This window comes from Eutrigla gurnardus (genome assembly GCF_963514095.1).
Source record: "Eutrigla gurnardus genome assembly, chromosome: 21".
In the NCBI taxonomy this organism is placed as follows: domain Eukaryota; kingdom Metazoa; phylum Chordata; class Actinopteri; order Perciformes; family Triglidae; genus Eutrigla; species Eutrigla gurnardus.
Genome location: NC_139932.1, coordinates 1,919,695 through 1,945,000, shown reverse-complemented (window position 1 = coordinate 1,945,000; position 25,306 = coordinate 1,919,695). Strand labels below are relative to the sequence as shown.

At 42.0% G+C, this 25,306-nt stretch overlaps 1 protein-coding gene across 1 annotated transcript in view; it reads right to left on the bottom strand.

Moving 5' to 3' along the window:
* The window catches only part of cog5 (component of oligomeric golgi complex 5), a 60,928-nt gene that overhangs the window by 5,609 nt on the left and 30,013 nt on the right, over positions 1-25,306 (bottom strand). The window contains exons 7-17 of the mRNA XM_084038498.1: positions 17,166-17,296; positions 12,900-13,059; positions 11,867-11,979; positions 11,674-11,751; positions 7,125-7,206; positions 3,540-3,741; positions 3,151-3,312; positions 2,476-2,575; positions 2,158-2,268; positions 1,316-1,378; positions 203-306 (exon numbers count right to left, since the gene is read on the bottom strand). Coding sequence (XP_083894624.1) covers positions 203-306; positions 1,316-1,378; positions 2,158-2,268; positions 2,476-2,575; positions 3,151-3,312; positions 3,540-3,741; positions 7,125-7,206; positions 11,674-11,751; positions 11,867-11,979; positions 12,900-13,059; positions 17,166-17,296 — 1,306 coding nt within the window. The remainder of the gene's footprint in view (positions 1-202; positions 307-1,315; positions 1,379-2,157; positions 2,269-2,475; positions 2,576-3,150; positions 3,313-3,539; positions 3,742-7,124; positions 7,207-11,673; positions 11,752-11,866; positions 11,980-12,899; positions 13,060-17,165; positions 17,297-25,306) is intronic.

Genomic DNA, 25,306 nt, shown 5'->3' with positions numbered 1-25,306 from the left:
CACTCATCATCGATCACTCCTCACCTCTCACTCTTCCTCACCCATCACCTCTCACTCCTCCTCACTCATCATCGATCACTCCTCACCTCTCACTCTTCCTCACTCCTCATCGATCACTCCTCACTTACATCACCTTCCAGTGGGGATTATTTACTCTGAAAAGTCACCTCTCACACATCTCCTTCCAGTGGGGATGACTTACCCTGAAAAGTCCTCTTGGTGTAGCGTGATGATGATGGCCTCTATGGAGTCACTGACCGACTGCAGGAGAGGCAGCACTGCACTGCTCATCAGGACCTGCACTCCCTGAATGAAGCGAGACACAAGCAGAGTGAGTGCTCTGATGTAACAGTAAGGACAGAATGGACAGTGGAAATAGAACCTAAGATCAAACTGAACTCCATGACAAAACTCAAAGAAAACTGTCAGCAGCTACCGTACATCCACAAAACTAAATCCCATCTCCACCATCATCGAGGGAAATTCCATATCTGAGTGACAAGAGTGGAAACCTGACGCGTGTGTGTGTGGAGGTAACTGAGCAGATTCCTTCAAATGAAATGGGAAGGCACTGAATGGATGTTGCATGGGTCAGAGATCAGGAAAGATGCCTCGACAGCAGCACTCCCACTCCTGACAACGAACACACTACTGGAATTTGGTGAGTCTCATCCATCAAACCAGAGTTTCTCACTCTAGGACCTGGTTCTATGTTTGTTAATGCACTGCTCCGATTACAGGGTCGGACTTCATTGGTCAGTCCCCCACAAAGCCATGCACCGCCATCAATAAAAATGTCAAGTCATGTTTAGGTGATGACCTTATACCACCAACCTGGACTTCACCCTATTGACTGAGGCCTGGCTGGACAGAAACTCACTGAGACTGCAGACTCCCTGATATGAGATCTGATAACTGGTGAATCTTCTCTGATGTATCTGCATATAGCCTTCTAGTTTTGAACAGGTGTAATAATGATAGTTTGTATTTTTAAGCTGAAGTTTCCACAAGAGTCTCAGTTGTGAATTCATAACTGCTGTGTCTATAAATTGTTATGCTTATTGCAAACATTAATTTCTGTCCAAAGTGTCCACTGTTGTGTGTGAAGGGTGGAGGATGAACCCTGGTGGTCCATCAGCTGGTACTGGTTTACCTCTGTGTCTGGGTGGGTTTTGTCTTTTAGTATCTTTGGGTCTGTGCAGACACTCCAGTCACCGCTTATGATAAACAATAAATATACAAAAATGATTTGTTTTCATTCCAGAGAACAGCCGTGTAAATTGGATGTCAATATGAAATGAAAAGGCTGTGATACCTCCACAGAGGAAGAGAGGGCCTCTGCAGCCGCTGCTGGACATGACCCCAATCCTGAAATAATCTGCCAACACAAAGCATATTATACAGCAGACAATAAGTTGATTTGTAGAGAACCTTTTGTAATTAAAATGCAGCTCAAAGAACTCTCCATCAATTCACAAGGTGACAAACAACTAGAGCCCGACCGATAAAGGATTTTGAAGGCCAATACCGATACAAATGTTTGTCGATTTAAAAATCCGATATTCCGATATATCGACTGATATTTATTTATTTTTTTCAGAAACACGTAACAAAACATTAACAGATTTCCCTAACATTAGTTAATTTGTAGTTATTTATGAGTCTTCACTAAAATAATATGATAATGCTGTTTAAAATAAACTTGGAACATCAAAATATATTAAAGTTCTGATAAATAAAATGTATAAAAATACAAACTTAAGATATAACATTTAAAGTCCTTTGAACAAAAACACAATAACAATAAGAACAACAACAACAAAACACAAAGTTACCAGTATTAAAAGACTTGGTTAGCTTCATCAATATAACTTCGAACAAGACTGGAGACAAATTCTGTTAAGTTCTATAAGGGTGTTTCATCCGTTTTTATTTTATTTTTAAAATATTCATTTATTGGCATTTATAAATGCCGATACCGATAGTTTGGAAAAGGCCTAATATCGCTCTACAAACAACCCTAACAAACAAGGCTGACATTAAAGTTCCTGGTCAAAGATAGGATTACTGTGGTGATCCCATGAAAAAAAACGGTCCCATTTCCCATGTTATGGAGTGACTGCAGTTGTGTGTGTGGTTGAGGAGACAGACTCCTACCTTGGCGACGGCCTGCTGCAGACGATAGAGGGAGTTGACCACAGTCACATTCCGCCTCTGGCCTTCTGTTAACGGACCAATCACCTGACTGGCATCGCCCTGAGTGCACAGCTGTAGACCAGGGACACATGAACACATGGAGGGTTAGAAGAGACAGAGATCATTCTGGAATTCTGACACACACACACACACACACACACACACACACACACACACACACACACACACACACACACACACACACACACACACACACACACACACACACACACACACACACACACACACACACACACACACACACACAGCTGTACGTACCAGCTGTTCAGACTTGACACAAAAGAGTTGGACGGTCTTGGCAGCGTTCTTGGATACGGCCAGAGACAGGTTTGGGTCCACCGATGCTACGTTCAGCTCACTGCAAACAAACACACAAATAAATAACACGAGTTTACACTTCAACTTTAGTGTGGGTGGATAATAATAATAATAATAATAATAATAATTGATTTTATCAATTCAAATTATGTGGTTTAAATATGTGTGTATCTGCAGGTTAGGGAGATAAGATCATGAAGACAGAATGAAATAGATCTCAATTTGAATTTATATATATATATATATATATATATATATATATATATATATATATATTTATTTCGTTTTTACAGTCTTGATAGCCAACATGTCATCACCACTGAAAATGCCTCACATTAAAGTCTCATTCACTGTTAAAATGACATGCTGATTATATTCATTAATAGGTTAGTTTTGATTTTGGCATTGAGATCTGACTGCTCTGTTATAGTTTCTATCTGCATTTATATTTGATAAACTTATAATTGTTCATTTATTTTATGTTGACCTGTCTCCATGTACCTGTATGTATTTCTGTCTTTGTGCTGGTGCAACACCTGAACTTGCCCTCTGGGGACCAATAAAGACCGGTCCCGTGGTATTGAGGGATGGTCTCATGTCATGTGCTGTGCTTGCCTGCTGATGGTCTTGATGATGCTGTCCAGCTCGTCGTTGGAGGGCGGGTTGCGTCCCCCCATAGGGAACACCAGGTTGATGGGATCGAACAGGCGAGAGAGGGACTTGGAAAGGTAGGCGGCCTCGTACGGCTGCAGGGAGTCCTTCAGAGCCTTCTCTGTCCTACACACACACACACACACACACACACACACACACACACACACACACACACACACACACACACACACACACACACACACACACACACACACACACACACACACACACACACACACACATAAATACATTTGTGGGTTGCTCCAGAATAAAGGTCCCCTCCCTGGTTGACAGCAACCAAAAAGCCCGATCACTCTCTAGTGACTGATCATGTCTTTGTGTCTGCTCACTTGTAGTCCCGTTTCCCATGCGTGAAGAGGTCCGTGCATGTGTCTGTAGTGCTGATGTCCAGAGGTGCGTCCATTCCTCCACTGCTCGTCAGCGCCTCCTGCAGGCTGGCACTATACTGCTGCAGGCGGCGCCACAGCTCGTTGTACAGTCGCAACAGCTTCGGGTACTCTCCTTCAAACGCCTGTTTGAGGAAGGATGACGCTGGAGAGAAAACACAGGCACAGGCAGAGCTTATTACATATAATAATTATTAGGAGAGCAAAAATAAATATATGCCATGCATGAGAAATTTGGAGCAGGTTTGACGGTGTAAGCCGAAGTAACAACAACTTCCTCGGTCGTGGTGAACGGTGCTTTTTGGCCACCTCGCCACATAGTTGTGTACGAATGAGAGCCTGGCACCGAAAGATTAACATATCAAACCAACGAGTCTTTCATTTGGCTGGTTTATTCAATATGAAGGACAAGGCATTGTCCAGAGCACAAGCAGTCTCAACAGTCTACCTAAAGGAAGATTGGTAGGAACATAGGAGGACCATAGTCCCTACAGTATATGACTCCCTGTTATTAACCTCCTCCCACCATTCACTCCACGTTAGTCTACTCCGACTTCCTCAGTGCTCCGGTTCTAATAATAGCAATAATACTCATTGCTCCAGCTCTGTAAAGTGCCTAAAATGGCGTATTGTCACATGACCCATGACATCATCGTTGGAGGTAACAACTATTTCTTTATGTTTTAAACATTAGACGGAGGGTTATACCAACTGTCAAACCCTTTGATGACCCTCTAGGAGGAGTGTGGAGGAGTGTGGAGGAGTGTGAAGTCTGCGTAAAATACATGAAAATCACACACAATTCTTAATGGCTGACTTCCTGTAGGGTGGAGCTAATAACAGGCAAACGTGAAATATGTCCAAAATGATTAGGAGCAACAGAGGTAACACGTTTTGTGAATATGGGAGCAACTAAGTCCTAAATAAGGCCTTCCAATTGCTGAAAGTCACTTAATGTACATGTTGTTCCACCTCCTGTGTTCACTATGTGCTAGAGAAAACATGAATTATATGTCAAGGAGCTGTATGTCATGTGTAGACCACACCATGTACATGATCTTTGTCATAATGCTGATAAACCTGCTTTCCTGCAATCGCTTGAGCTGTGAGACCCCCGGGTGCCTAAAAAGTAGAATGTGACTATAGTGTAGAAATGTAAAGTGTTATGTAATCCACTGCAGGCATCATACATGGCAAGTGAGTTGGTTTTTTTCTTCGTAAATGTATGACTTTATAATCTCATAAATTAGCTACTTTTTCCTCTGTATATTGCCCCCCGCCCCCGGCTCTCTTTTTTGTTGAACATGGCCCACTGTAAGAAATAGTGCATTTGTTGGGAACAGTTTTTGTCTTCTAGTGAGTATTTGGGGCAGCAGGATGGTGTATGAAGTCACAATTAACTCACTCAGTGATGTGTTTTAATTGAGTTAATGGCACAGAGGAAGATAAATCAAGCTCACACACACACACACACACACACACACACACACACACACACACACACACACACACACACACACACACACACACACACACACACACACACACACACACACACACACACAGCCAAGTACGTTAGTAAGCCGCCAAATATGCCTCCCCTGTTCTCACTGTGTTATTCCCTGTAATCAGATAACTCTACTGAAACGCCTCCACAGAGAGAGAGAGAGATGTCAGTGTTAGCATTATGTAGTCTTCTTCCTACTCATTTTTCCCCCTATTTTTTAAAAGGGGGCGGGGGGTTATAGCATTTAATGTATTACTTTATTCCACAATCGACTGTGCAGAGACTCTGATGACATCTATGGACAAGAGAGGGATGATTAAAGGTGCATTATACACAGCAAAAACACTTCATCATCACAGTACAACACCAAGATAGTCCAACGTCAAGGAGACCAATCTGTTCATTTAGAAAGCACAAGTAACGGTGAATCAATTTCAGCTGCTTTGGTGCAAATGAAAGTGACAACATGGAGGATACAGCAAGACAAGCCAAGATAATGTTGGTTTCCATCGACTGTCGTCACGTCGTTTTCTTCTCAACTAATTATACAGATTTTCTACTTGGATCTGCTGAGTGATTTGTGTTCCCTTCAATTTTGGACCGGTGTATAAGATTGAGAGCATTGCCTCTCAACATGGCATGGCTTCAGTGTTGAGCTAACAGTGCTAACAGGCTAACAGTGTTTACCTGAGGGAGAGCTGGCGGGTGGCTGCTACACTTCCATGGTGAGGATGGAGTCATCAGCACTATTATTATTAGCTCTCTTATTGTGTGATCGCCATATGAGAGCAGTACACATGTTGCGATATTAATGCTCTTAATGTCGTAAATTGTATCAGTTACAAATTGCTCAATGCTTGAGAAGCAATAAGCTTCCGAATGTTCAATTTCTCTTATTGATGCCTGTGTGCTGCTTTGGGATGGACATTCCACAGACGCCTCTCCTTACACTGAACTCATCATACCATTTGAAACATTTTGCTGAGTATTTTATGAACATACACTTTATTGCCAAAGTATTCACTCACCCATCCAAATAATCTAAATCAGATGTTCCAATCACTTCCATGGCCACAGGTGTATAAAAGCAGCACCTAGGCATGCAGACTGTTCAGTCTCTTGTACACATTCACACACTGATGGCACAGCCTTCGGGGGCAATTTGGGGTTCTTCTTCAATCCAGCATGATGTTCATTTAGTACATTAAGGTCCATTTAGAGTCCACCAGACCAGAAAGCAGGGGATGCTTTAGGGGCGGGGCTACCTGCTGATTGACAGGTCGCTACCATGCTACCAATGCAGTTAGCTACTAAGAATCATGAATGATGACGCTTTGCAGCTGCACACCAGAATCCAGATGGATCCAGATCCAGTAAGGTGGCTGCTCGGGATCAGATCCATCCGTTACTCCTCCACAGTCCAAATATGGTCATTTATTTCACCGGTTGCAAAAATTCCAAGATGGCGACGGCCAAAATGCTGAACTCGAGGCTTCAAAAGCATAGTCCACACACCAACGGCTGATGTCAAGACGACTACGTCTACTTCTTATATAGTATACAGTTTTTGGTTTTTAGATGTCCCAGGCAGCAGTTAATGCAGATTCTCTGCTTCTGTATGACTTTTTAAAAACTAGTTTAAGATCAATAATTATTCTGAGAATAATTTTAAGTGGACATTTGTCCTAGAATTATCAGAGGAATTGTTGATGTCAATGCCGGTTCAAAGAGACTGCTCTGTGCTCTGATGGCTCCACCGACAACAGGCCTATTATGACTTGCAGCCCCCTTTATTTCCTGCTCTTAACCGAGGTGTTGTTACAGCCTGATGATGATGATGATGATGATGGCTCAGTAAAGGAGACCTCCCACTAGTCGTTCGTGCTGCTGGTGGTTGAGCAGCTATCTACTGTCTGGCTGATGTAAACTATTTGAGTAATTCATTTCCCTCTGAAATAGCAGCTCAAATATTTAAACCGTCAGCATCTTCTCAGACTGAGGGGAAGGAAAGAGAGCCTTACCTTCTGTTGCTCTGTGAAACTCCTCACTGAGTGTGTTGGTTACATCAGTCCAGAAGGTGTAGAGGATATCAGGCTGACCATCCTGTCATCAGGAAGACAGAAGAGAAACACACTGATCACTGGACATCCCTGACCTTTTTCCTGATTAGCCATTGTTCATTCATTCATTCTATAATTTCTATATATTTCTTTTAAAGTTGTACTCCGTAACATCTCCATCTATTTTTGTTTGTTTGTTTATTTCAAGGGAAAAAAGGAATAACATTCACAGTCAATTACAATCATGTCACTTGAAAGGGAGATGGAAAAAGCTTGCGCTTATTCGATTCCAAACCCCCACTCACACCACACTATACAAAACATACAATAAACAGAAACACAAGACAAAGACAGGCCCCAAACACTCTGACCATACACCCCTCTGCCCCATGAAAATACATGATAAACACTAAACAGAACTCAAGTGTGCAGCTCCACTGGCTCACTGTTCACATACATTTATATTTACAATATTCATTCATTTGTACCTGTACACCACTACTCACAAATACAAAGTAATAAATACAATATTTCTACATTATGAATACAGTTATCAAATTGGTTTATCACACAAACCCAGACCCATACACATGCAGTGTGCATGTGCCTGTTTATGAGGGCATCACGCTCTCAAATCTCTTCCTGATACTTACTCATTATGTATTTTTTAAACATTTTTTTAAATTGACTAAGATTTGTACATGTTTTTATTTCCTCACTTAGGCTGTTCCACAATATGACTCCTTTAACTGAAATGCACATAGATTTAAGGGTTGTCCTTACTTTTGGTTGATATAGTTTGTTGATTCCTCTGAGATTATGTGTGTGATGAGCATCTCGATCTTGAAAAAGATTCTGGATGTGATGATATTTAATTGTCTTTTGAGTTCCTGTCTATCAAAGAGTGAGTTAAAACAATGGTGATTGATCATGTGACCCACTAATAAAAGTGCTTGTACCTGCTGCTTTGCCCCGAAACAGGATCTCCGTGTCTGTGGCCACATTCCCCCGCCAAATTCAATGGTGGCACTATGCTGCGTTTCATTGTAATAGGAAATCCAACGGCTGAGTCAGGCTCCCTCTAGTCTATAGTGTTTGACCAGGTACATTTCATTACTGCTGACTCACAATGGAGGATCAACAGGCAGAGAAAGAAGACCATTCAACTTCCAGTCCAAGAAAAAGAAACCACAAACTAATGGAAGTGAAGAAGGAAAGTCATCAAGAAGCAAAATGAGGGAAAACCAGGATCACAACTGATACAGTCAGTATGTAAGTACAACTTTAAGGTTATTCTATAGGTAATACATCTATTTAAGATGAGCTGATGCTCCAATGAACAAGCATTCACTTTCCGATCACATATATGTAATAAATTGATCATCTTTGTACCTGGCTCTGAAATGAAACCTACCATCATGACTCATGAAGGAGGAACTTGACAGTTAAGCTGAAGATACAAGCAGGGAAACTTAGCATGTTGGTGTTATTGATTTAAACAACAATGTGTAGCTGCATTACAAAAAGAGAACCCTGTAAAACAACTTGTGTACCAACTGGAATTTGTGTGTGATTTAGTAATCATTATACATCACAATCATCATCAATACTGCTATCAATATCCTTCCTCATGGACCTTCTGCAGGATTAGATAGACCAAACTCAAAACCTGTGAAAAACTAACAAATAACAGAAGAAAAACAGAGACACCAACACACACACGCCGTCCAACACGTAGGAAAGTGCTTCATTATATAATAGGACCGGACATGTGTGCCTGTGTATTCTCCTCCAATCCTCCATTAGAGAAGCCTGTTGCAGGTCTGCTCACATCCACCACATCCTCACTCCCTTCACAAACCGCTCTCACTCCTTTTTTCTTAAAGGACCAACTGCATGCAGGTGGAATAGAACATAATCGACAAGACTAATGATTCTGGTGTGAGGCTTCTTTTTCTGGCTTGGTCTGGGCCTGTTAGTTCCAGTGAAGGAAACCCATAACAGTACTGCATAGAGGCCAAGCCCCGCCCCTTCATATGTCCACCATGGGATCTTATTTAAAATAAATATGTAATGTACACTATATTGCCAAAAATATTCACTCACCTGCCTTGACTTGCATATGAATTTAAGTGACATCCCATTCTTAATCCATAGGGTTTAATATGACGTCGGTCCGCCTTTTGCAGTTATAACATCTCTTCTGGAAGGCTTTCAACAAGGTTTAGGAGTGTGTTTATGGGACTTTTTGACCATTCTTCCAGAAGCATATTTGTGAGGTCAAACACTGATGTTAGAGGGAAGGCCTCACTTTCAGTCTCCACTCTAATTCATCCCAAAGGTCTTCTATCAGGTTGAGGTCAGGACTCTGTGCAGGCCAGTCAAGTTCATCCACACCAAACTCTCTCCTCCATGTCTTTATGGACCTTGCTTTGTGCACTGGTGCACAGTCATGTTGGAACAGGAAGGGGCCGTCCCCAAACTGTTCCACAAAGTTGGGAGCATGGAATTGTCCAACATCTCTTGAAGCATTCAGAGTTCCTTTCACTGGAACTAAGGGGCCACGCCCAGCTCCTGAAAAACAACCCCACACCATAATCCCCCTCCACCAAACTTTACACATGGCACAATGCAGTCAGACAAGTACCGTTGTCCTGGCAACCGCCAAACCCAGACTCATCCATCAGATTGCCAGATGGAGAAGCGTGATTGGTCCCTCCAGAGAACGCGTTTCCACTGCTCTAGAGTCCAGTGGTGGCATGCTTTACACCACTGCATCCGACGCTTTGCATTACACTTGCTGATGTATGGCTTGGATGCAGCTGATCGCCATGGAAACCCATTCCATGAAGCTCTCTACGCTGTTCTTGAGCTAATCTGAAGGCCACATGAAGTTTGGAGGTCTGTAGTGATTGATAGTTGGTGACCTCTGTGCACTATGTGGCTCAGCATCCGCTGACCCCGCTCCTTCATTTTACGTGGTCTACCTATCTACTTCTTGGCTGAGTTGCTGTCGTTCCCAATCACTTCCACTTTGTTCTAATCCCACTGACAGTTGACTGTGGAATATTTAGGAGGGAGGACATTTCATGACTGGACTTGTTGCACAGGTGGCATCCTATCACAGTACCATGCTGGAATTCACTGAGCTCCTGAGAGCGACCCATTCTTTCACACGTTTGTAGAAACAGTCTGCATGCCGAGGTGCTGCTTTTATACACCTGTGGCCAAGAAGTGATTGGAACACCTGATTTATATTATTTGGATGGGTGAGTGAATACTTTTGGCAATATAGTGTGTATTTTACGTAATGTCTTCCTCATAAGGAGTTACGTGTGTCTGAATGCTTCTCCTCATTCTCCTCCGGTGTAATTTAATTTACTTCTTCTTTCTTTGGATACAGAGCTTTCTCCAGAACTGCACCCCGACTTTGGAACTCTCTCCCCCAACCCATCCGTGACTCTCCCTCACTCACCACATTTAAATCCCGCCTAAAAACCTACCTTTTCTCACAAGCCTACGATCTCCCCTACCCATAACTACCTTCCTTCCTGCCCTCTCCCCCTGACCCGCCCCTCTACACTCTCTTTCCACTCTCCTCACTCATCCGCCCCCCACCGCTCCTCAATCCACCCCCACCTTCTGAGTATTGTTGTACCTGTTTTGTCTGTTTGTTTGTATCAGTGTCAACTACTCTACGCCCCACTACAACTTTGTTTTCCCTGTGGTGTTTTGGTTTTTCGCTATCTTTGTTTGTTTGCTTGTTATTTGTGCTTTATCTCTGTACTTATGTTTTATCTTTGTTTACTATGTCCATCTACCTCTGTAAGCGACTTTGGGTCCTGGAAAAGCGCTATATAAATTAAATGAATTATTATTATTTTATTATTATTACTTGATGCAGGTCTGACAGTGTGTATCTGTTCTCTGCAGACGACTCGTCAATACCAGTGAAGAGTGATAGTGCAGCTGCTGAGGAGCCGTGCATTCATTAAGTCTCCGACTACCACCTCCATCTCTGGGTAATCGGGGAGAGCTTTGTTTCTATAGTAACAGTCTCCTGCTCTGATTTGTACAACGAGGTTTCTGTGAGGTGAGAGGGTGGGATGCTGATGATAGTGATGACTGCCATGATTACTACACTACTACTACTACTACTACTACTACTAGTACTAGTACTACTAATACGATGAAGTGAGTGGTAGCTGGTTCGACCAGGTTCTTTCAAGTACAACTCTACATATTTTACCACAGATCACTCTACATTGTTTCTAAAGGCCAGCTCAGATATTCTTGGCTATCTTCATATATTATTCCCATGTCACAGAGGTCAGGGATGTTTTTTTCATTTTTAAACTTCAGTGACATCACTTGAGGACATGTGATATGTTACACTGATTATAGGAAACATATTCATTCACAATAACTATGTAGGCAAACTGGAGTATTTTTTGTTCTGATTGCAACTACAAGTGTTCCTATTAAAACCAGAGCAGTGGTGCCCACCCACCTTGATGATCTCATCGATGAAGCACACATGAGTAACCGGGTCTCTCTTCTTCATCAGGACCTTCTGCAGATGTTGCACCTGGAAAATATGCAGAACACCTAAATCACCAGCGTTGCTGCCTGCTTGGGGTTCTGTTCTCAATGCTATTCAACACTTTGTCTGTCCAGTCATTTAGTGGTGTAGAGCTGGGAACCTGTCTGCACGAAGCACATATCTGGTCCATCAGTTTCTCCAGGTTGGTCCACAGAGCAGCACGGAAAGCTGCTGTGTTGCCTGGTGTCGGCAGCACTGCTCGGCCCGGCGCACCTGAGGGAACACATTCCCTATGGGTCAGGATTCTGTTAGGATTCCTATGAAACCAGTACCACCGTCCCAGTACTTCCAAACCAAACCAAAGCTCACACAGAAAAACATTAAGGATTCTTTATGTAAAGGCAATGAGCGTTTCTTAAGATTTTCTTAAAAGGCATTCAATTCAATTAAATTACAATGAGTCAATGAATCTTCAACAGCTCGACAGTGGCAAGAAAAAAAATGCCTTGACCGATTTTTAGGGAGAAATCTAGAGCAGACCAGGAGCTTGGCTTCCATCTGCAAAGCACGATGCAATTACTCAATTGCTAATTTCATATTTTATGAATTATTATTTCTATTATTAATACATTTTAAGAACACGTCTGGTGTTATTCTATATAGTTCTTATTGTCATCAAGTCCCATGGAAATACATAAACCAACAATATATGAATCATTGTATCAATTCTTTCTGACTTCCCTGGCCCATCTGTAGCTCGGAGATGCTGGTTGGGTTCTTTTCATAATTTGATGAAAATCAGAAAAAAAAAAATATATATATATATATATATATATATATATATATATATATATATATATGTTTAAAAACAAAATTAACCATTTTAATAGTAAAATAATGCTCAAAATGTGAAATGAAAATGCCGAACAATGCTTATCCTAATCAGACCTGTGTGTTGAAACGTTATTGTGCACATTAATTAGAACAATGACGTAGCTGCTATATTAGAGCCATGAAAATATCACATGCCCTCCAGCCCACTGACTATTCTCTGTGGCCAAGCTGACATAATCTATTTTGGATCAAGTCGACTCATGAACTGGGGCAAATTATAAAGAGCCATTGTCTTTCATCTTTTAGAAATGAGGACATGTGTGACAGTGTAAGCGTCTCTGTGCATTAGCTGGTCTTACCTCTGGGGCTGGTCGGCTGTGTCAGGCCCTTGATGTCCAAAGCACTAGTGATGCTGTCGTGAATGGTGGTCCTGTAACCCCCCACTACGGAACCAATGGTCTCTCTTAGGCTGCCCAGGTTGTAGAAGACCTGGAGGGCTGTGCCGACCTGGGTTGGATTCTGACCGGCAAAAAGAGAGAGGAAGACAGAGGGAAAGACAGAAGAGAACTTGGAAGTTGTGAAAAGGAATCAAATATGATCTCTGACTCCATTTTAATCAGATAACTTAAGTTAACTCTTTCTTTCTTCCTAGCTACCTCCTCTACTCTCTTTTTTATCAACCATAGCTGGTTGCTAGGCGATGAGTGAGGGCATGAACAGCTAAGCAAACTGGAAATCCTCTCCATCTCATTTACACACACATATACAGTCAGGTCCATATTTCAGCTTTAATTTGAAGGTATTTACAACCAAATCAGGTGAATGATGTAGGAATTACAACACTTTCTATATGTGCCTCCAACTTTTCAGGGGACCAAAAGTAATGGGACAATTGACTCAAAAGCTATTTCATGGACAGGTGTGGGCTATTCCTTCATTATGTCATCATCAAGTAAGCAGGTGAAAGGTCTGGAGTTGATTCCAGGTGTGACATTTGCATTTGGAATCGGTTGCTGTTACCGCTCAATATGAGATCCAAGGAGCTGTCACTGTCAGTGAAGCAAGCTATCATTGGGCTGAAAAATCAAAACAAACCCATCAGAGAAATAGCAAAAACATAAGGTGTGGCCAAATCAACTGTCTGGAACATTCCTAAAAAGAAAGAATGCACCGGTGAGCTCAGCAACACCAAAAGACCTGGAAGACCACGGAAAACAACTGTGGTGGACGGCAGAAGAATTCTTCCGCTGGTGAAGAAAAACCCCTTCACAACAGTTGGCCAGATCAAAAACACTCTCCAGGAGGTAGAGGTCTGTGTTTTAAAGTCAACAATCAAAAGAAGACTTTACCAGTGCGACTACAGGGGGTCCACCACAAGATGTAAACCATTGGAGAGCTTCAAAAACAGGAAGACCAGATTAGAATTTGCCAAACAACACCTAAAAAGCCTTTACAGATCCTGAAGAACATCCTATGGACAGATGAGATCAAGATCAACTTGTACGACAGTGATGGGAAGAGAAAAGTGTGGAGAAGGAAAGGAACTGCTTATGATCAAACATACCACCTCATCAGTGAAGCATGGTGATGGTGGTGTCATGGCATGGGCATGTATGGCTGCCAATGGAACTAGTTCTCTGTATTTATTGATGATGTAACTGCTGCAGAATTAATTCCTAAGTGTTTTGAGCAATATCATCTGCTCATATTCAGCCAAATGCTTCAGAACTCATTGAACGGCGCTTCACAGTGCAGATGGACAATGACCCAAAGCTTACTGCAAAAGCAGAGTTTTTTAAGGCAAATAAGTGGAATGTTATGCAATGGCCAAGTCAATCACTTGACCTGAATCCGATTGAGCATGCATTTCACTTGCTGAAGACCAAACTGAAGGGAACATGCCCCGAGAACAAGCAGGAACTGAAGACCTTTGCAGTAGAGGCCTGGCAGAGCATCACCAGTGATGAAACCCAGCGTCTGGTGATTTTTTTAAATTTTTATTAACCTTTATTTATACAGGTAAAATCTCATTGAGACCCAGGGTCTCATTTACAAGAGAGACCTGTTATGTCTATGCCTTCCAGACTTCAGGCTGTAATTGACTGCAAAGGATTTGCAACCAAGTATTAAGCATTGAAAGTTTGATTTATTAATGTGCAGTTAAAGCACATCTTGCTTGTTTCATTTCAAATCCAGTGTATTGGTGTATAGAGCCAAAAAGAAGAGAATTGTGTCGATGTCCCAATATATATGGACCTGAGAGAGAGCATACCTTGTGCCCAAGAGACTGAACCACTTTGAAAACTCATGTCTCCCCCCACTGCAAGAAAGGAATGCACGTTTGTATTTCTACATCTGGTGTGATCTTGTTCTTAGCTCAGACAGTGGCATCTGCAGAATGGGAACAGCCTTTGATTAAGGGGAATATCTTTATCAGCACAAGATACAAGATGGGACAGCACTATTCCACTTAGGAGGTGCGTTTAGTCAGTCTGCCTTTTCTCTCAAAGCATCACGAAAATGGAACAACATCCCAACACATAGCAGCGGAATCAACAGGCTGTATATCGGTATATACTAATACCAATTCCTCCCGCTGGTGCCACCTTGTGTCAGGATGCCTGAATTTGTCTTGCATTTTTGCAACTTGCTATGCTTGCTTTGTTGTGTTTGTAGTGAGCTTCTCTTTCAATGGGTTTCATGTGCTGCTCCTTATGTATTGTCGCTATTGCTTGTTTTGTGATAGATGGGTAATACCACACTGAGACAAAACCACTTTGACTATATGCACATGCATATTTACGATGGCTGCAAAATGGTTGATTGAAGGAACCCCCTAATAATACTGAGTGGATCAATAAGGTCATTTTGTTGTGCAACCATGATAAATAGAAAAATGTACTGTATGCCTTGTTTTATCTTTATTTTGTAGGGTGGGTAAAACGTGACACATCTTAGCTATCGAGGAAACGCTTGTGGACCGACTGACAGAGTGAGTTAAAGAGCTGCTGGTCGCAGCCACATTTTAAGAGTAACTAAATCCCAGCCTTTTGGCTGAAGTGCCTCTAGCCTGGAAATAAATAAAATAAAAAAAACATCTAAAAAGGGGAAAAAAGTATCATCTCTCATTTTCTCTCAGTTCTCTCATTTTTATGGACTTGACCTTAAACCATCAGAACATTATACAATTTGGTGAATCAATGTTACTGACTACTTATCTGCTGATAGGAATGCTCTTTCCTATACTGTGAGACAAGGATGTGAACAAGGAATCAAGTCAATCATTATGCTTGTGTATATATATATATATATATATATATATATATATATATATATATATATATATATACACACACACACACACAACACAATATGTAGAATTCAAATACTTTACAGATAAACGTCTGGATTTGGACTGGACTCAACAACACTACAAATACACTGATACGTTGGTTTCAGAAGAACAAAGGGGGTTTGGGGTTTTAGATATTCTTTAGGTTTGGGCTAAAACAGACACCTGCCTACTGTGATATGAAGAACTTCCTGGCTGCTGTAGCTAAGCTCTTACTTACATTTACTGTATAACACTAGAACTCCTTTCAGATTAGATATAAGGCAAAAAGATAATCCAAACCTAGCTTCAGTTTAGGTCCCTAATGCAACTTGATATAGTCATGTCATCATCTGAACACTCCCTACAGTCACTGATTGGTGCAACTTGAAGCCACGGGCCTCAATTCTTCAAGAGGAGTTTTCCTTGGTAGGTCAGTTGAGCTCCCACTCAACAGACGGGCGACAGGGTCTCTGCTGGCAGCATCGGAGTGCTGAGGTGAGACTCATTCCCACACAGCCAGGCAGCACGTCCAAACACTTACATAATAAAAACACACACTCCCTGTGAATACATATATGTGTGGATGTGCCACACACATCGAGTGACAGAAGTCGTTTGCCAAGGCTACTCCAGCAATCGCCAGGATGATCCTCCTGTGGCTGGATACACAGTGGAGAGTGCGGGATGCTATGAGAATGCCTGGGAAAATGCCTATTGTCAAAACTAAGAGTTGCACTGAAGTATACCTGAATGTTTTAAATGGCGGAACACGTATTAATGCGTCAGGATGTGCCTCTAAACTATTTTGACGTGTCCACTCTGACCTAAGGACGTTTTCCTCATGTACATTATTTTATTAAAGAAATAAAGTATTGATATTAATAATAATAAATATGAGTAACAGATTCCATGAGTAGCAAACTCAGATTTAATTTTTTAAAATCATGCATGGAAATGTAGAAAAAAAAAATGTATCGAAATGCATCAATAATCGGTTTATAAGCGAATTGTGGGGTACCATGAGATTCCCACCCCTAGTATTCATACTGAGATTACACTACACTACACCTGGAATAATGAGCAGACAAAGCTCAATGTCAGGCCCTGCTAGATTCTTTTTGCTATAAACGGTTTGTTGACCTTGAATTATGAAATCTCAGGGAGCAGCAACCTTAATGCAAACCTTAAACCTTAAACCTTAATGCAAACCTTAATCCAAATATCAAGGTTCAAGCTGCACATCAGGCCCAGGACCATCCAGTTGAACAAGGAGCATGAGTTGTGTCTGTACCTGGATCTCCATGCCCTGCTCCAGCAGTCTCTTTGCCTGGTTCTCCACCTCCTGTCTGGCTCTGCTGATCAGCAGCAAGTCGTTCTCAATCACCTCAATGCCGCACAGATCCACACCTTGTGACAGATAGTCTAGAAAGAGCACACACACACACACACACACACACACACACACACACACACACACACACACACACACACACACACACACACACACACACACACACACACTTTTACATTATTATTCCAGTTTCTTTTCCATTCGGCTTTACAAAGACTCATTCCGTTCTGGATATTGAATTGGAATAACCTTGAAGACCTGTGACGATGAAGTTTGTGGAATTGAAAACACAAAAATACACAGTATACAGTAATACACAGTATTTTGGTGAGGTCTAGTATTCACTTTTTCTTGACACGTGCCAAAGTGGTGTTCCTTAATGTCATGTTTAAGATGTGGTTAATAGGAGCTGCAACAAGTATGAACTTAACAATGTCATAAATCACTGCCATGATTGATTTCACTGTCTAGTTGCTTAGTTTATGCCACGCAGGGCTGCGGTTGTCTTTGGCTTTATAACTACACTTCCATCCATGTTGTTACTTTCAATGGATGCTCACCAATTCCGATAGGGATACCTTGAATTCCATAGAGACACCACAATGATACTCGTTTCAATACTTTGTGTGAATGAAAACCTCATGTCCTAATTAGTAGTCCAACTTTCTGTCTATAAATAACTACAGCTCATTTCTCTACTACATGTAAAATAGTTCATTATGTTAACATGAAATGACAGTTGATCATGAAGACAGTCTGTCACTGTGAATGACGAGAGGTATTAGTTCAGCTACCACGCCACCAAACTCTGTTCTCAGATCACAGTTCAAGGTATCTTCATCATGGTTTACAGCCAGCAGTAGCCTAATACAGAAACAACAACACAACCAATACAGAAATACAACAAAAAAATCAATACAAATATATTTACAAGCAGATTATATCTGTGCCCTGATGGCAGCAACATATTCACACACATGGTTCGGATCAGCTAAGATAGATTTTGCTTTCCTCAAGCACCTGACCTGATACAGGTCATGCATTCACTGATGGTGTTCCAGCATATTTTGCTGCACACCTTTACAATGCCTTGCAGGCAATCTTTCTGTGTGACAGAAAGTGACCAGTGTCAGCAGATAGGTAGGAACAGATTCAATGAAACAGCATTCTTTCTATTGGCCATAAGGGGGCGACGTCTGGTGTCAAGTCTGATTGTATAGAAGTCTATGATGAAAAAAATAAGCCTACTTCTCTCTCGATCTATTATCTCAACATTGTAAACATGAGAAGGGTCATCAAATAGGGTAAAATAAACCAGAAAGCAGGGGATGCTTTAGGGTGGGGCTACCTTTTTATTGACAGGTTTAATGCAATTAGCTCCGAAGATTACTTTAATACTGAGCTGCAAAGTCTTTTACGGAAGGGGCGCAAGACAAACAGCTGTTATGGCACCATAGCCAGCTGATTTGAGAGAAATTCTAAATATATCAAGCACTCGGTGGTCGCTTGTTATGCGAGTGCTCTGATGAATCAATGTATGCCTAGCCCAATCACCATGTTACATATGAATGATGACCTTTTATTGCGTGAACCCCGTCACAGCGACAATCCGACTGTGAGATCAGCAGTCTTAATCTATTGACCCCCAACCAAAAAACAAAAGCACATCATGGCTCGAACTTTTTTGATCAGCAGTGGAATACTTCACATGCACAACATGACCTGGGAAAACAATTAGTAAAACTATTTTTTTCATCGTTTGATTGACTTCATGTAGGTGAAACAAAATCTTGTTCAAATCTCCAAATGGTTTTCCATGACTGTATCAACTCATTGTGATTGTATTATCATATTTCTGATGACAGCGGGACAAGTAAGCTTGACAGATTTGTCAGCAACACTTGTTACAAAGAAGCACATAGCACTTCACTATGTGTTAAACATTTCCATTCTGTTTCCCCCAGCATTGTTTATCCACCTACATCCTTTTGAAAGCCTGCTTGTGTATTAGAATAAGAAATATTGACTTGCTGTGCAACTGAATCCTGTTTTGGACTGATATGAAATTCACATCGATGTTTCCCTATCGATACATGTGATTCTGCCCCACTTGGATGATTTGTTGTAGCAGTGACAGTCATGATCTCTGCTGCTGCTGTTCTATATCAGACATTTTCTCTCAACCTTTAGGTAAGGCTACCAATCACAGTCATGTTCACACAGCGGAAACAGCCGAATACGTCTGACAGGCTCATAGCTCTCTAGAAAATTCTATGGATAGGAATATAGTTAATGGTGCCTGACCAAATTATGTCGGTCCTATCGGTTTCAATAAAGGGATGCCCAGGTTGGTGCCTTACTGTGGCTCTTCTGTTCGGAGCAAACATTCACCTGTAAGCGAAAGTTTCAACAGCGATGCAAAGTATGGACAGTGTTTCTACATTCATGCATGACTGATCAAATATCACATATGTCATGTTTGATTTAGAAAAGACACTGATACGAGAGGAGACACATAATCAAAACATTTACCATTTACCAATTAATCAGCAACACACTAATATTACTGTCATTTGTCAGGATTTGTGCAAAATTGTTTTTAATTCATGCAAAAAAAATGTAATCTTTAGCCCACTTTATGCCTAGTGTATCCTATGTTTTCTGTTCGTAAGATTTACTGATTTGTATTTATGTTATTACAGTGCTATAATGTGACACAACACATATTTTCTATTCTAGGAGATCCTTACTTATTGTATGTATTTTTTCCTTTATTTCACACATTTTGGAAATGTGTTTTATATGCCAATAAAGCCCTTTGAACTGATTGAATTGAAAGAGGGTGGGTTTTTTCTTACTTGTGTCACAAAATGCTTGAAGTCTCCACACACACACACACACACACACACACACACACACACACACACACACACACACACACACACACACACACACACACACACACACACACAGGCCCATTAGATAATATTGTATGTGTTGGTTCCCAGAGGATAAGCTGTGTTCTAGCACAGATGAGCCCTGGTGGGGAAATTCATTCAGCTCATTCTTTAGAGGATGAGACGAACATCATCAATAATCAATACCCATACATTAGAATAGGCTTTAAAACATGTATCACAGCACTCCATATTAGCAGCATGGCAGAATGTAACTCAGCTTAGCATCACCTTGGTGATGGAAGTAATCAGCTGAGTAGGTTGTAGATGTGAACAGGCAGCAGGGACAGATCTGCTTCCTGCTTAAATATAATTATCCTCTTTTAAAATAGCTGAGGTGTAGGTGAGATGTAGATCTACGGTTGATTTTATGAAGGAGGCTAAAAAAACAGCTCATCAACCAAAGTCATTAATTCATTACATGTTACAACTTTGTATGGATTGGATCACTTTCAGTAAACGTATTCGTGACTTCTTCATTTCAGATTACTTGTCTCCGACACAGTGGGACACCCCATAATTGGGAACATTGAAGTCAGGCTTCTACTGACCGATGTTTGCCCAGGACAGGCTAGAATTTCAAAACCAGACGAGGAAGCTGATAATATAGTTTTGTAGGACAACTATTTGAAAACCTATGTTTTGAATGTAGAAATCTTGGCCCCTGTAAAGAGAGGGAGCTCTGAAGGTATTGTAGCTCGCTGCTTAGTGAAAGATAGCAGTTAGGTTGGATGCACAAAACCTGCAAAAAGTGACAGTTACATATTGTACTAGTAGTATTGTAAAAGGGTTGATTATGTACAATAATGGTGCCTATGCATTCCCACTCGTCTGTTATATTTGGATTAGTGGTGCCTTGGACATGCGCATAAATGTGCCGTATCAGGAAACTCTTCATCTGCTTCAGATGAATCTGCGAAGACTGGAAATCATCTCACAGACCGAAATGGATGAAAGGCCACAGAGAAACTCTGTCACTGTCACCCCTGTAAGGAGGGCCACACACCAGCACTGGAAACCGGGCTGTCTACCTGCATATTACACTGTTGTAGAAGGGGCTATAGTGTCCTGGAGAGTGCGCACCACTCTTGGGGGCTGCCCTAACCTTTACAAGCACTGCTGGCCAGAAGCCAGGCTGACAGCAGTCGGATTCTTTCCAGGAAGTGGACGATTCTACAGTGTAGCTGTTACAGCAGCTCCATGGTAGGGAACCATGACATGCTTATGCCTTCTGGTGTCAATAACCATTACAGGCTCTTTCCAAATGCACACCGAAAGGCGAGGAATCAAGAGGGGGAAATGCATTCTCTGAGACTAACAGACCCACCTTCGCATTCCTAACCATGTCCCACAACGTCTGTAATAGTGTGGCACTCAGTTTCCACTTGTTGTGAGACAGACCTCTATTCTGTACCCAAGGGATGTTTGGATGTTCTCTGATGGAGAAAGGTGTGGGGGGACGGCCAACTGGAGCGTGAAGCTTTCATTTTTTTTTTAGATTTATGAACAGCAGGCTGTGGTATTCTGTGCTGTGCTCCTTAAGCACATCCATGGAGCTACTGATGACATGGTTTACAGCCAGCTTGTAGCCCTCACCACTGGTCTGAGAGTGTCCATTCCCTCCAGCCAATGGAAAGGCTGACTCGAATGGGCCAGTGTTGGTCACGACAAGGTCAGCGTTCAAAAATCAGAGTCTGACACAGGATATGCTAGGGTATCACCACTAACTCACCCCAATGGGTAGGAGACACGTTGAGACACGTTCCCCATATACTGTCACTCATCTTGGCAAAGACCAAGGTGGGATTTCACAAAGGCCACGACGGTCATGGATGTCGTTGCCCCGCACTTGCCTTGATGCCCTGTAAAATGTTTTCAAGATACGGCCAAGGTGGCCTTTGTGCCCCTGTCAAAGTTCCAGTGTAAACAGCGCTAGTGATGCGTGGTGGGCTTTTATGGAATTACAGCCACCCTCGTGTGCACAGTAGGCTCGTCCCATGTCTGTGGATCAGAGCAATTGCTCTGCTGGGATTGTTCCAAAATACAACTTGTGCTACTTCGCAAGCCGTGCAGGTGAAGTATCAACATCACATGCAAGGAGAATGTCAACCGTTCTTCAGCTTAATTACAGCCACCCGAGTGGAGCTGAGCGAGCGGGCAGTGAAAGCACACAGCTGCATTTTTATTATAAAAGTCCAGGTCCGGTTCCGCTCCGGCATCTGCACGTTTCTAGTCAACTCGTTCACACCACAAGTCTGAAACCCAAGCCCGACCCAGAATCCCGCTGTGTCCTACACAGTCATCAACAGTATCTTCAGTCATAAAAGAGCTTGATAGCAGGGTTGAACACTGAGCGATAATGAGAGGGACAACCTATTAAAGTCTACGTCATGTCCACATTGCCTACCCGTGTATGTGCACGTGCATCTTTATATATAAAGATTAAATACAGAATATGTTTTATTGCTTTCAAGTAGTAATTCCTTTGTAAGATGTTATTTAAAAAAAAATCCAATGTAACACTAACTTGATATTGGTATTAAAAATACGTTAATACATAATTCATATGTTGTTATGAATTAGGATGTTGTGGTATTAATCTGAAAGGTAAAACCATCTCTTTTTACTCAATGGCCTTTGTGCCCTGTCATGTGGCCTTGGTGGCCCTAAACAAAATGAAAGTGAAGGCCAAAAGGCCTTGCCCCTAAAGTGACGAAATTCCAACCCTGGCAAAGACAATACAGCACAGAATTACCAAAACATCCATTTGCACGAAATGTCTACCTTGACCTTGGAAATAGGAAGGAATTATAAAATCTTGGGATTCACCTGCAGTTGTTCTATGTTCTCTCTATGGTTGCAGTGTTGCAAAAAAGTTTAATTTCATCCAGTGGCGAGACTGTGAGGTTGTTGGAGGCAAGGAAGAACTACAGAACGCTACTTCAGCTTTGGTATCTATGGGGAACAGCATTCATGTTTCCAGCAAGAAAAGAAGCTAACGTTGCAAACAAGCGACCCGGGCCCGAGCAGGAAAGTTCCAGGGCCAAACAGTTCATTTGAGGAACCTATTGTTTTTGTACATTTTATTACAATTGTTTTTTAATTGCAATATGCTGAGAGATCATTGTGGACTTATTGCCCAATGATGCTAACAAATAAAATGCCTACCCCAGCTTTAGGCATAGATATGTTCTTTCATATATACAAAACACACACAGACACACAAACACTCTATTTTAGTCCCACAGCAGGGGACTAGCAAGCAGCCTGCAGGTGAGCCAGTGGACAGCCTGCATGTCTCATTTGTGGATTTGTTCTGTCCGTTGTGCTTACACTAATTGTTGGTGGGAATCTTTGCTGAGAAAAAGACATTAACCGTCTTTTTTTCCTGTTGGTCTCTGAGCGGTCGCCATGGCTTTCTATCTCTGCGTCACTCACATTTCATGTTGTGTTTTGCAGAAAAGAAAAATGTTTTTTTCCCTGCTGTCTGCCATCTCTCTCTCTCTCACTTAAGACTTGTCTCTCAGGGAAAACATGCCTCCTGCTGGGCTGAGTCAGTAAACAGTTGGACTGGACACCATCATCTTTGCTTACACTCCTTGAATAAATAATAATAATGTAGAGAGAGATGACGAGCTGAGACACAATGCCCAGATCAGTGGAGATGTGGGGAATCAGGAGTTGGAGAGATGTATCCCAGAAGACAGCAGAAAGGCCCTGATTCAAATTCTGTTCCATCAGTCTGCTTATACTTTGGCCCGGTGGTGCCGTTGTTGCCATGCCAATACCTAGTAGCCCTAATTAGTCCACTCACTAGCTACCTTCTAGATATGCTCTCCAGGAAATAAGGCACCACGGTACCTGCTCCAATGGTAGCCATGGAACGCGTAAAAGATGTACCATCCATCAGGTACTATGCAAACACAAACAGAGGAGGAGTGGCCAAAGTCCTGAGAGGAAGGATGCTGCCATTAGTATCGCCATGGCCACACTTTCCAACCTGGGCAAACAACAGAAAGAGAAAGACACACAGATCTTTGTTCTGTCGAGTTTCACAAGACAAAAAAAGATGACAAAGGAAAGGAAAAAACACGTGTTAAGAGTGTTAAATCTGCTTTGTGCAGAGATGCAAACGGGGGGAAAAGAGAAGTAGAAGACAGGTAGAGAGAGGGAAGACGGGGGAGGGGGATGAGTAGGAAGCAGGAAGGGCTACTGGAGGCAGACACAGAGAGAGGCAGGAAGCAGCACAGAGACAGACCTACAGAGAGGAGAGGAGAGAGGCAGAGCAGCAGCGGCAGTGTCTCTTTCCTGGCTCCATGGCTGCATGATTTCCATCCTGAAGGGAGTAACGTGCATCGAAACCTCCGCCTCTCAGCGTTATCACCTGTGGGCTTCGTGCTACCTTCGGGGATTGAGATTACAAAGCCGTGCAGGGAAGGAATGCAATCGGAAGGACTCAAGGATCACTGAAGAATGGTCTTTGTCTGGAGGTAAACTAACACGCGGCACAATCATGTACTATCGCTGTTCTGATAGCAAGGGAATGGATGTAACACACAGCCTACTGACATGTGATTTAAACTGTGAGTCACCATTCTGGAGCTGTGACTACTTTGAGTGGAGAATAATTATTCAAAAAGAGTGGCTGCAAAACGGGGAGGATATAGGTCTTCATACGCTAAACTGAGGTCACTGCCTCCCAAAAAGAGTTGTAGGAAAGCTCACACAACACCAAAATAATGAGAATTTGTCCAACTACAGGAACGATACTTAATCTGATGGAAAATACAGCTAAAAGGAAGGGTTTAAAATTAAGAAGTATTTTAGCACATCATAACAGACAGTATGAACTATAGGTAATAAAAATGGTTTTAGATGTAGAATTGGTCTTCAAGAATACAAGAGGCTGCATCTAACAATTAATTCCACTTTTGTTTAATAGTTGTTCAGGTCAAAAAGATGAATCAACTGCTGGTTGCTGGTCTGACACCGTGCTCAGACCTGGACATCATCATTGACAGACATCAACCTGTGGAGCCTCTGGAAGTTGGGCAATATGCCAGAAGCATGTTGACAGTTGTAAGGGATTAGCTGGTTGGGTTTAGGTTCAGGTTGAGTGTGGTT